Below are 12,447 nucleotides of genomic sequence, written 5' to 3' on the forward strand. Positions count from 1 at the left end.
TGTGTGTGTGTGTGTTGATCACCTGAGCTTCTGTGTGTTGGATGAGACACCAGACAGTCTGTAAATGCCGTCCACGATGCCGTGTTTCTCGATGAACTCACTGCAGCTGCGCAGAACCTGAGGAACTAATGCAGGACAGCAGACGTGAGTGAGCACAAGTGCTGTCAAACCATTCATCAGGATCCAAAATGAAAGTTTATATTTACAGAATATATTTGTGCATAGATGTGTGTGTGTTTTTTTGTGGATAAATAAATGCATGACATGCATAAACACTACCGGCCAAAAGCTTTGGGTCAATTTTTTTTAAACATTAATTTTATTTAATAATTTACAGACAATTATTTTGTCATCAAGGCGGCGTTACATGTTTTTAAAAAAAAAAGTTAAATTGTTAAATATTTATTCATTAAATGTTATATTTATTTTTTTATATATATTTTATAGATATTTATTACTCATTGTATGTTAGTTTTAAATGAAATTGTTACTTTAGTCATTATTGCTTTTATACTTTTACCATTAATAATAATAATAATATTAATAATAATAATAATAATGATAACATTAATAATAATAATAATAATAATAATAATAATAACATTAATAATAATAATAATAATAATAACATTAATAATAATAATAACATTAATAATAATAATAATAACATTAATAATAACGATAATAATAACATTAATAATAATAATAACATTAATAATAATAACAACAATAATAATGATAATAATAATAAAAATATTAATAATATCATTAAAAATAATAATAATAATAATAATAACAATAATAATAACATTATTAACAACAACATTAATAATAATCATAATAATAATGATAATAATATTAAATAATATTAACAATAACAACAACAATAAGAATAACATTAATCATAATATACAATAATAATAATAACATAAATAATAATCATAATATCAACAATAATTATAATAATAGCATTAATAATAATAACAATAATAATAACATTAATAATAACGATAATAATTGTTATAATAATAACAATAATATTAATAGCAACATTATTAATAATAATAATAATAATAATAATGCGTCAATAAAAACAATAATAATGTTAACAATAATAATAACATTAATAATAACAACAACAGCAACAATAATAACATTAATAATTAGGCAAGTTATTGATGGTTTGTTCTGTAGACTATCAAAAGAAATTTGCTTAAACAAGCTAATAATTTTGTCCTTAAAATGGTGTTTAAAAAAAAAACTGCTTTTATTCTAGCCGAAATAAAACTAATTAGATTTTCTCCAGATGAACAAATATTATCAGACATACTGTGAACATTTCCTGAATCTGTTCAACATCATTTGGGAAATATTTTAAAAAGATAAATAATTTTAAAGGGGGTTTAATAATTCTGACTTCAACTGTGTGCTCTAATATCTGACCGTCCTGCGCGCTGGAGGACAGATGTTCCAGCAGGTCACATCCGAACACTTTGTCCCGTCCTCCGGGTTTTCTGCGGCCTCTCCTCATCCTCCTGTTTCTCCCGGAGCTGATATAATGATGAAGCGCTGGAGTTACTGCATCACGACCTGTTTAATCCTCATTATCAGCAGCACACACACACTTTCAGGCTTCAGCTGTAATGGAGAACACACACATATCAATATATCTGCACAGCAAACACAGAGAGATCTCTCAAACAAAGTTATACTGGAAGATAAACTAGCTTACAGGGATAATTCAGTTAAAAAATCTATAGATAAAGTGGACACATTTTTCTTCGGCTTAGTCGCTTATTTTATCAGGGGTCGCCACAGCGGAATGAACCGCCAACTATTCCAGCTAATGTTTTACACAGCGGATGCCCTTCCAGCCACAACCTAATACTTAGAAACACCCATACACACTCATTCACACACACACTTACACTCATACACTACAGCCAATTTCATCAGTTCCCCTATAGCGCATGTGTTTGGACTGTGGGGGAAACCGGAGCACTCGGAGGAAACCCACGCCAACATGGAGAGAACATGCAAACTCCACACAGAAACATCAACTGGCCCAGTTTTTGTTATTATTTACAATGTATTAATTTAATTTAAAATGAAAGCAATGTACTTATCTGAGGGTATTGTCAAATATTTGTTCTAGTTTTCTCGCACTGATCAGCTCCTCAGAGTGTGTTTACATGTCGGAGTAAAAGCGGGAAAGCGCACAGGACACCATCATATAACAGTACATTGTGTTGCTGGGTTGTTGTTAACCCAACATTTGGTCAAATAGGGACAAATCAAATGTTGGCTTCAATGTTTTTTTTATTTATTAAAATGACATTTATTTATGAAATTTAAGATTTTTTTAATCACCATTTGAGTTTGTCCATATTTGACCCAATTTTGGATTACAACAACCCAGTATTTTGTAGAGTGGGTTAAAGAAATAGTTGCTGTATTAAATATTTGGGTTGAATCAAATTAAATTTTCTAGTCATTTTCTTGTCTGTGTTTTACCCCAAATTGAGTTGAAATTACACCGTGTTTTTTAGAGTGCAGTTTGACCAATGATTCAGAAATGTTGCAACGCTAATGTTGGGTCAAGTGGACAAGAAAATGACTAGTAAAGTTAATTAGATTAAATCCAAAAGTTTAGGACAGTAACATTTTATTTTTAAACAATCTACAAAATGATTTGCTGGTAACCCAAAATTAAGTCAAATATGGAGAAATCAAATGTTGGCTTCATTTTTTATAAATTAAATGACATTTATTCATGCAGTTTACCCACCATTTGGGTTTGTCCATGTTTGACCCAATTTTGGATTACAACAACCCAGCAGTCGGAAGAGTGTGTTAAAAAATAAATAATAGTTCCTGTCTTAAATATTTGGGTTGAATCAATTAAATTAAATTTTCTTGTCTGTGTTTTACCACAAATTGTGTTGAAATTACACAGTGTGTTTTAGAGTGCAGTTTGACCAATGATTCAGAAATGCTGGGTCAAGTGGACAAGAAAATGACTAGTAAAGTTAATTAAATTAAATCCAAAAAATTAAGACAAAAACATCTACAAAATGATTTGTTGGTAACCCAAAATTGGGTCAAATATGGACAAATCAAATGTTGGCTTCATTTTCATGAAATTTAAATGACTCTTTTTCCCCACCATATGAGTTTGTCCATATTTGACCCAATTTTTTATATTACAACAACCCAGAAAATTGTGTTATAACAAATAGCTGCTGTCTTAATTTTTTTGGGTTGAATCAAATTAAATTTACTAGTCAGTTTCTTGTCTTGTGTTTTACCACAAATTTGGTTGAAATTACACAGTGTTTTTTAAATAGTGTAATAAAAATAGTTGCCATCTCAAATATTTGGGTTGAATCAAATTAAATTTAATAGTCATTTTCTAAAACTGGGTTGAAATCACACAGTGTTTTTTAGAGTGCAGCTTGACAAATGATTCAGAAATGTTGCAACGCGAATGTTGGGTCAAATGTGGACAAGAAAATGACTACAGTTAAATTGATTAAATGCAAAATTTTAAGGCAGAAACATCTACAAAATGATTTGTTGGTAACCCAAAATAAGTCAAATATGGACAAATCAAATGTTGGCTTCATTTTCATTCAATTTAAATGACACTTTTTACCCACCATATGGGTGTTGTCCATATTTGACCCAATTTTGGGTTACAACAACCCAGTATATTAAATAGAGTGTTAAATAGTGTCTTAAATATTTGAGTTGAATCAAATTAAATTTTCTAGTCATTTTCTTGTCTGTGTTTTACACAAAACTGGGCTGAAATTACACCGTGTTTTTTAGAGTGCAGCTTGACCAATGATTCAGAAATGCTGCAACGCTAATGTTGGGTCAAGTGGACAAGAAAATGACTAGTAAAGTTAATTAGATTAAATCTAAAGTTTAAGACAGAAACCTTTTCTTTTTTACAAAAAATGATTTGTTGGTAACCCAAAATTGGGTCAAATATGGACAAATCAAATGTTGGCTTCATTTTCATGAAATTTAAATGACAGTTTTTACCCACCATATGAGTTTGTCCATATTTGACCCAATTTTGGAAAATAACAATCCAGCAGGTTGAAGATTGTGTTAAAACACAACGTTGCTGTCTTCATTTTTTGGGTTGAATCAAATTAAGTTTAATAGTCATTTTCTTCTGCATGTTTTTGGGTTGAAATTACCCAGCATTTTTTTAGAGAGCAGTTTGACTAATGATTCGGAAATGTTGCACACCCTCTCTATTTGGGGTAATTTCAGTCTAATGTTGGGTCAAATATGGGCATAAAAATGACGTAAAAGTTAATTTGATTCAAAAAATTTCATTTCTTACACAACCTACAAAATGATTTGTTCTTAACCCAAATTTTGGGTCAAGTATGGACAAATTCAACGTTGGCTTAATATTTAATTGAATTTAAATGACACTTTTTACCCACCTTTTGGGTTTGTCCATATTTGACTCAGTGTTGGGTTAACAACAACCCAGCATTCTTAGAGTGCATTTCGACTCATGTGTTTTTAAGTGTTGCAAGACACTATCAAATGCTGGGTACTTTCAGTCTAATTTTGGGTCAAATATCCCTACAGAAAAATCCAGCTTAAACCAGCCTAGGCTGGTTGACTGGTTTTAGCTGGTCGACCAGGCTGGTTTTAGAGGGGTTTTGGCCATTTCCAGGCTGGTTTCCAGCCATTTCCAGCCTGGTCTTAGCTGGTCAGGCTGGGAGATGACAAGCTAAAACCCGCTTGACCAGCCTAGCCAGGCTATGTCCAGCTTAAACCAGGCTGGTCAAGCTGGTTTTAGCTGGATTTAGCTGGTCATTTTCCAGCCTGACCAGCTAAGACCAGGCTGAAAATGGCTGGAAACCATCCTGGAAATGGCCAAAACCCCTCTAAAACCAGCCTGGTCGACCAGCTAAAACCAGCCAACCAGCCTAGGCTGGTTTAAGCTGGATTTTTCAGCAGGGATGGACAAGAAAATTACTTAATATATTTTTTAAATTGAATTTAAATCACACAATTTTTGATCCGCTGTTTGGGTTTGTCCATATTTGACCCAATTTTGGATTACAACAGCCCAGTATTTTGAAGAGTGTGTTAAAAATAAAACAGTTGATGTCTTAACCTTTTGGGTTGATTTATCAAACGTATAGTCATTTTCTTGTTTGTGTTTTTGGGTTGAAATTACCCAGCATTTCTAAAGTACAGTTTGACTGATGATCCAGAAATGTGGCAGCACCCTCTAAAAATGTGGGATAATTTTGATCCAATGTTGGGTCAAATATGGACAGGAATGTGACTGGTAAAGTTAATTTAATTCAACCCAAAAGTTTAAATCTACAAAATGATTTGTTGTTAACTCAAAATTGGGTCAAATATGGAAAAATTCAACATTAGCTTAATTATTTTTTATTCTTTTGCACTGAATCAAATTAACTTTACCAGTGAGGAACTAATCTTGCCCATGTTTGACCCAAAATTGGATTGAAATTACCCAGCATTTGTACAATGTGTTGCAACATTTTTAAATCATTAGTCAAGCTGCACTCCAAAAAATGCTGGGTAATTTCAACCCAAGTTTGTGTAAAACACGGACAAGAAAGTTACTTAAATTTAACTTGATTCAAGCCAAAAATATGTTGAACACGCTCTTCAAAAAGCTGGGTTGTTGTAATCCAAAACTGTGTCAAATGTAGACAAACCCAAATGGTGGGTTGTCATTTAAATTTCATGAAAAAATGTAATTTAATGAAAATATAATGAAAAAAAAAAATTAAGCCAAAGTTGAGTTGTCCATATTTAGCCTAATTTTGGGTTAACAACAATCCTGCATTTTTAGAGTGCAGTTTGACTAAATGTTGCAGCACTCTTTTAGAAATGCTGGGTACTTTCAGTCCAATTTGAATCAACAGTGTACAGGAAAACGCCTGGTTAAATTACATCTTTTACCCACTGTTTTGGGTTTGTCAACGTTTGACTCAATTGAGTTTTGAGTTACAACGACCCAGTATTTTTAGAGTGTGTAAAAGAATTGCTGCCCTAAATTTTTGATATATATATATGTGTGTGTGTGTGTGTGTGTGTGTGTGTGTGTGTGTGTGTGTGTGTGTGTGTGTGTGTGTATATAATTGCCATGTATCAGATTTCTATGTGGTGCTCCTCTAATTCACAACAACAGGAAGTAGAAAACCAACACGAGCACAAAAAGGAAATGCAAAAGCAGGACAGCATCTAAATAGATCATTTAGTGGAGTGTATAATAATAATCAATAATAATCAATACAGATGTCCAGAAATGAGGGCAGGGTGGGTCGTGTGCCGATCTCGCCACCCGCTTCCTCCTCAGACATCGATTTCAGCTTTACACCCATAAAAAAACCACACCCTCAACGCTCAAATACACACTCAACAGCAAAACACACACAAAAACACACTAAAACTCAGCCCTGATCCTCACACACCATCAGCATCTTCAGCTTCTTTCTGTGTTTTTGCATTATGCTAATTTGTAACTTTACACCAACTTTGTTCCTCTTGCGGAAATGACTGATCGCATCTGAAGGCCTTGAGTGTTTTTCGCTCTCAGCATCAAATAATAGAGAACTACTCCCAACTTTGAACGTCACTATACAACTGTAGTACAATCCAGCGTCTCTACAGGCAACAATCAAGGAATAATTACACAAATAAGAGCTCAATTAAAAAGAAAAGCCTTCAGTTCTTACCTTTCTCTCTGCACCGGCACGAGCTTCAGTGTAAAGTGTGTGTGACGCAAGAAACCACTAAACTTCCCTCGCTGACTTCCTGAGTCTTTACTTTCTGTCTTGATTCTCCATTTCTGATGATCTCTGTGTTTATGCATCTGCGCTACAGCTTTGACGACATCAAAAACCACGTCAAAAATGCTAATCGATGTCATGACCAAACCTTGACGTCTATTTGACATCCACACATTGATGCTGTTTTGACCATCAAAATAAAGACAGTTAGAAAGTGTTAGAAGAAAAGCTGTACTCATCTGAAAGCTTCGTTTACAAATTTACACAGAATTTCGTATTCCTACACGGAAACTACTTTGGCGTAAAAAAATGGCAATTGATTTGATGTCTAAACCTTGACGTCTATTTAACATCCACACATTGATGCTGTTTTGACCATCAAAATAAAGACATAAAAAGTGTTAGAAGCAAATTGTTATTCATCTAAAAGATTAGATTTAAAATTTACACTGATTTTTGTAATACTTTGGTGTCAAAAGACATCGATTACATGTGAAAACCTTGACGTCTGTTTGACATCCAAACACTGATGCTGTTTTGACCATCAAAATAAAGACACGAAAAGTGTTGTAAGAAACGTTTTACTCATCTGAAATCTGTTTACAGATTTGTGCTGAATTTTGTATTCATACAATGCAAGTAAACTACTTTGGCGTCAAAAAGCACATCAAATGCTAATTGATTTCATGTCAAGATCTTGACGTCTATTTGAGATCCAAACATTGATGCTGTTTTGATCATCAAAATAAAGACATAAAAAGTGTTATAAGCAAAATGTTGTTCATCTAAAAGTTTAGATTTAAAATTTACACTGAATTTTGTAATACTTCGGTGTCAAAAAACATCGATTACATGTGAAAACCTTGACGTCTCTTTGACATCCAAACACTGATGCTGTTTTGACCATTAAAGACATGAAAAGTGTTATGGTAAATGATTCACTCATCTGAAATTTGTTTACAGATTTGTGCTGAATTTTGTATTCATACAATGCAAGTAAACTACTTTGGCGTCAAAAAGCACATCAAATGCTAATTGATTTAACGTCAAGATCTTGACGTCTATTTGAGATCCAAACATTGATGCTGTTTTGATCATCAAAATAAAGACATAAAAAGTGTTATAAGCAAAATGTTGTTCATCTAAAAGATTCTATAAAAAATTTACATTATATTTTGTAATACTTTGGTGTCAAAAAACATTGATTACATGTGAAAACCTTGACGTCGGTTTGACATCCAAACACTGATGCTGTTTTGACCATCAAAATAAAGACACGAAACGCTTTGTAAGAAACGTTTTACTCATCTGAAATCTGTTTACAGATTTGCGCTAAATTTTGTATTCATACAATGCAAGCAAACTACTTTGGCGTCAAAAACCACATCAAATGCTAATTGATTTAACGTTAAGACCTTGACGTCTATTTGAGATCCGAACATTGATGCTGTTTTGATCATCAAAATAAAGACACAAAAAGTGTTATAGGAAAAATGTTGTTCATCTAAAAGATTCGATTTAAAATTTACACTGAATTTTGTAATACTTTGGTGTCAAAAAACATTGATTACATGTGAAAACCTTGACGTCTGTTTGACATCCAAACATTGATGCTGTTTTGACCATCAAAATCTTTTTGCAGAAAACAAACCTATTAGAACTTTCAAGATATGTAACCCTATTGTTTTAGACTCGATTTGATTTGGTATCAACTTAGAAAGATTTTTAAATTCCCTCAGACTTGTAGTCTTACCCCTATTGCTTACAATCATGCATTTACTCCCTCACGATCAGATAAAACATTTTTATCATGGAAAGATAGTGGAATTAGAACTATAGGGGATCTTTATATAGATAACATTTTTGCTCCATTCACGCAGCTTAGTGAAAAGTTCGGGTTACCTTCCTCTCATTATTTTTGGTATTTACAAATACGGAACTATGTTAAAAAAATATTCCCAATTTTGAAACGTATAAAGAACCTGAATACCTTTATTCATGTATAACATTGGAACCTAACTTGAGGGGTCTTGTCACAAGATATGTTGAATATTTTAATGATATCAGAATCCCTACAACAGAAAATCTAAAGATGACTTGGGAAAAGGACCTGTGATTAGAGATCTCAGAAGATAACTGGACTAATGCTCTTCAAGTTATCAGGTCCTGTTCCATTAACTCTAACCTCCAGCTGATCCAATATAAGGTAGTCCATAGACTACACTATTCCCGCACTAAATTACACTCAATATACCCCTCTGTATCGCCTCTTTGTATTAAATGCAAGTCCAATCTAGCACACACATTTTGGTTCTGCCCAAAAATATCAAAATTTTGGACGGAGGTGTTCTCTTTTTACTCTAAAGTACTAAGGATTGATTTTCCACCTGACCCTCTTATTGCAATATTAGGCTGGGCTCCTCCCTTTGAAAACTTTAGCTTGGATCAAGTCCAGACAGTTCAATATGGAATGACTATGGCAAAAAAGGTAATATTATTGACGTGGAACAAAGAGTGTACACTTAAATTTGAGACATGGCTCACAGAGTTTTGTAATGTACTACACATGGAAAAAATTAGATATGAGATTGCAGGTAAACCAAAGAAATTTTCAAAAATTTGGAAGCCCTTTATTGAATGTTTACCGACTGATCAATGAAAACTGATTGGTATGGAAGATTCTGTATCATAGCAATGTGAACAAAATACTAATTCTCTATTTGAGATCCAAACATTGATTAAAATAAAGATGCAAAAACTTTTATTTATCTGAAAGCTTTCATTCTAAATTGACACTGATTTTGCACTACTTTGGCGTAGAAAAAACATAAAAACTGCATAGATTAGATCTGACAGTCAAATTTGTCCACATATGACGTCTATTTGACATCCACACATTGATGCCTTTTTGGCCATCAAAAGACACAAAATTTGTTATAAAATACGAAATGTTTAATTATATGAAAGCTTCGATTCAAAATCCTAATTTACGCAGATTTTTGTACTAATTAAAGCATAAAAAAGCATCAGAAATTCTAAACGATTAGATGTCTAAACCTTGACGTCTATTTGACATCCAATGATTGATGCATTTTTACCATCAAAATAAAGACACAAAAAGTCTAATAAGTTTTACTTGACTGAAAGCTTTGATTACAAATTAATACTGAATTTTGTATTAATACACGCAAACTACTTTGGCTACAAAAATAGCAGTCTTTTTTGTTTAAACCTTTGTTTTTTATGTCTAAACCTCACGTCTATTTAACATTCACACATTGATACCTTTTTGAACGTCAAATAAAAAGAAGCAAAAAAGTGTTATAGGAAAAATGTTATTCATCTAAAAGATTTGATTTAAAATTTACCCTGAATTTTGTAATACTTTAGTGTCAAAAAAAATCTCAAATGCATCGATTACGTGAAAACCTTGACGTCTATTTGACATCCACACATTGATGCCTTTTTGGCCATAAAAAGACACAAAAAGTGTTATAATATAAGAAACATTTTATTTATATAAAAGATTCAATTCAAAATTCTCTTACAATGATTTTTGTACTTATTGATCATTAAAAAAACATCAGAAATTCTAAACGATTAGATGTCTAAACCCTGACGTCTATTTGACATCCAAATATTGATGCATTTTTACCATCAATTTAAAGACACAAAAAGTGTTATAAGAAAAATGTTATTCATCTAAAAGATTCGATTTAAAATTTACACTGAATTTTGTAATACTTTAGTGTCAAAGAAACATCACAAATGCATCGATTACATGAAAACCTTGACGTCTATTTGACATCCAAACATTGTCTTTTTGACCATCAAATTAAGTGTTATAAGAAAAGTTTTATTTATATAAATGCTTCGATTTAAAATCCTAAATTTACACAATTCTTATACTAATTCAGCTAAAAAAAAAATATCAAAATGCTAATCGACTTGATGTCTAAACCTTGACATCTATTTGACATCCACACATTGATGTCTGTTTGACCATCAAAATATACACAAAAAGTGTTATAAGAAAGGTTTATACATCTGAAAACTTTGATTCAAAATTTACACTAATTTTGTGCTACTTTGTCATCAAAAACATAAAAAATGCATTGATTTGACGTCTCAACCTTGACATCTATTTGACATCCAAATATTATATAATATTATAAATATAAATATTATAATATGCAATTTTTACCATCAAAATAGACATGAAAAGTATTATAAGAAAAGTTTTACATATCTGAAAGCTTTAATTACAAATTTATACAGAATTTTGTTTTCATATGCGCAAACTATTTGCCGTAAAAACACCAATCGATTTGATGTGTAAACCTTGACGTCTATTTGACATCCACACATTGATGCCTTTTTCACCATCAAATTAAAGACACAAAAAGTGTTATAATATACGTATATGAAGTGAAGTTTCATAAACTAATTTCGAGAGGAGCACGTGATATGATTGTGCACCGCTGGCCATTCATCCGTAATCAGTAATAATCCAATCAGAATGATCCCAGCTTAATATAAATGGATCACTTTCTCCTTATTGCACTATCTTCGTTTTGGAAGAATCCCCCTTCCACCCCATCTCCTCCTTTTTCTCCCCTTCTAAAGGGGGAGCGATCGATACCTACCTGATCTCGGATCTCCTGATATGCTTCTAGACCGGGCGGGAGCCCTGGGCTCAAATATCTCCAAGCTCAGGGTTTTCTCTCGGGACAGCATGCCAGACCTGCTATAAATGCCAAGCACATCTAAGTGGGAACTCTTGAAAGCTTCGATTGAAAATCCTAAATTTTCACTGATTTTTGTAGTACCTGAGTGTAAAAAAACTTAAAAAAATTGCTAATTGATAAGATGTGAAAACCTTGATGTCTATTTGACATCCAAACAATGATGCTTTTTCGATCATCAAAATAAAGACACAAAAGGTGCTATAATATAAGAAAAGTTTCAATCATCTGAAAAGTTTGATTTGAAATTGTAAATTTACAGTTTTTAATACAATTTTGTATGCATACAATGCATGTAAACTACTTTGGGGTCAAAAAAATTCTCAAAAATGTGAATTGACTAGATGTCTAAGCCTTTACGTCTATTCGACATCCAAACATTGATGCATAATTTATCATCAAAATAAAAACTCAAAAGGTTTTACTTATCTGAAAACTTTGATTACAAATTTGTACAGAATTTTGCATTCATACAATGCATGTAAACTATTTTGGCATAAAAAAGCGATTGATTTGATCTCTTAACCTTGATGTCTATTTGACATCCAAACGTTGATGCTTTTTTGACCATCGAAGTAAAATAGTTTCATTTATCTGAAAGCTTCAATTCAGAATACCAAATTTACACTGACTTTGTGCTACTTTGGCGTCAGAAAAAACATAAAAAATGCGTTGATTAGATGTCTAAATCTTGATGTCTATATGACATCCACACATTGCGGCATTTTTGACCATCGAAATGAAGACAAAAAGCATTATAGTATAAGAAAAGTTTTATTTATTTGAAAGCTTTGATTCAAAATTGGAAATTTATACTGAATTCTGTATTCATACAATGCATGTAAACAACTTTGGCATAAACAAACACATCATAAACGCTAATCGATTAGATGCCT

The 12,447-nt window shown here is 32.1% G+C and overlaps 3 protein-coding genes across 4 annotated transcripts in view; all 3 read right to left on the reverse strand.

Moving 5' to 3' along the window:
* The window catches only part of arhgap30 (Rho GTPase activating protein 30), a 47,746-nt gene extending 40,867 nt beyond the window's left edge, over window positions 1–6,879 (reverse strand). The window contains exons 1-3 of the mRNA XM_087241638.1: window positions 6,753–6,879; window positions 1,444–1,638; window positions 23–125 (exon numbers count right to left, since the gene is read on the reverse strand). Of these exons, the coding sequence (XP_087097764.1) occupies window positions 23–125; window positions 1,444–1,531 (191 nt within the window). The 5' untranslated portion in view covers window positions 1,532–1,638; window positions 6,753–6,879. The remainder of the gene's footprint in view (window positions 1–22; window positions 126–1,443; window positions 1,639–6,752) is intronic.
* lingo3b (leucine rich repeat and Ig domain containing 3b) overlaps window positions 1–12,447 on the reverse strand; it is a 644,601-nt gene that overhangs the window by 387,580 nt on the left and 244,574 nt on the right. The gene's annotated exons all lie outside the window — the stretch shown is intronic.
* nectin4b (nectin cell adhesion molecule 4b) overlaps window positions 1–12,447 on the reverse strand; it is a 212,759-nt gene that overhangs the window by 117,956 nt on the left and 82,356 nt on the right. The window lies entirely within an intron of this gene.

This window comes from Danio rerio, chromosome 2 (assembly GCF_052040795.2).
Source record: "Danio rerio strain M-AB ecotype USA chromosome 2, GRCz13ab, whole genome shotgun sequence".
Taxonomy (NCBI): Eukaryota; Metazoa; Chordata; class Actinopteri; order Cypriniformes; family Danionidae; genus Danio; species Danio rerio.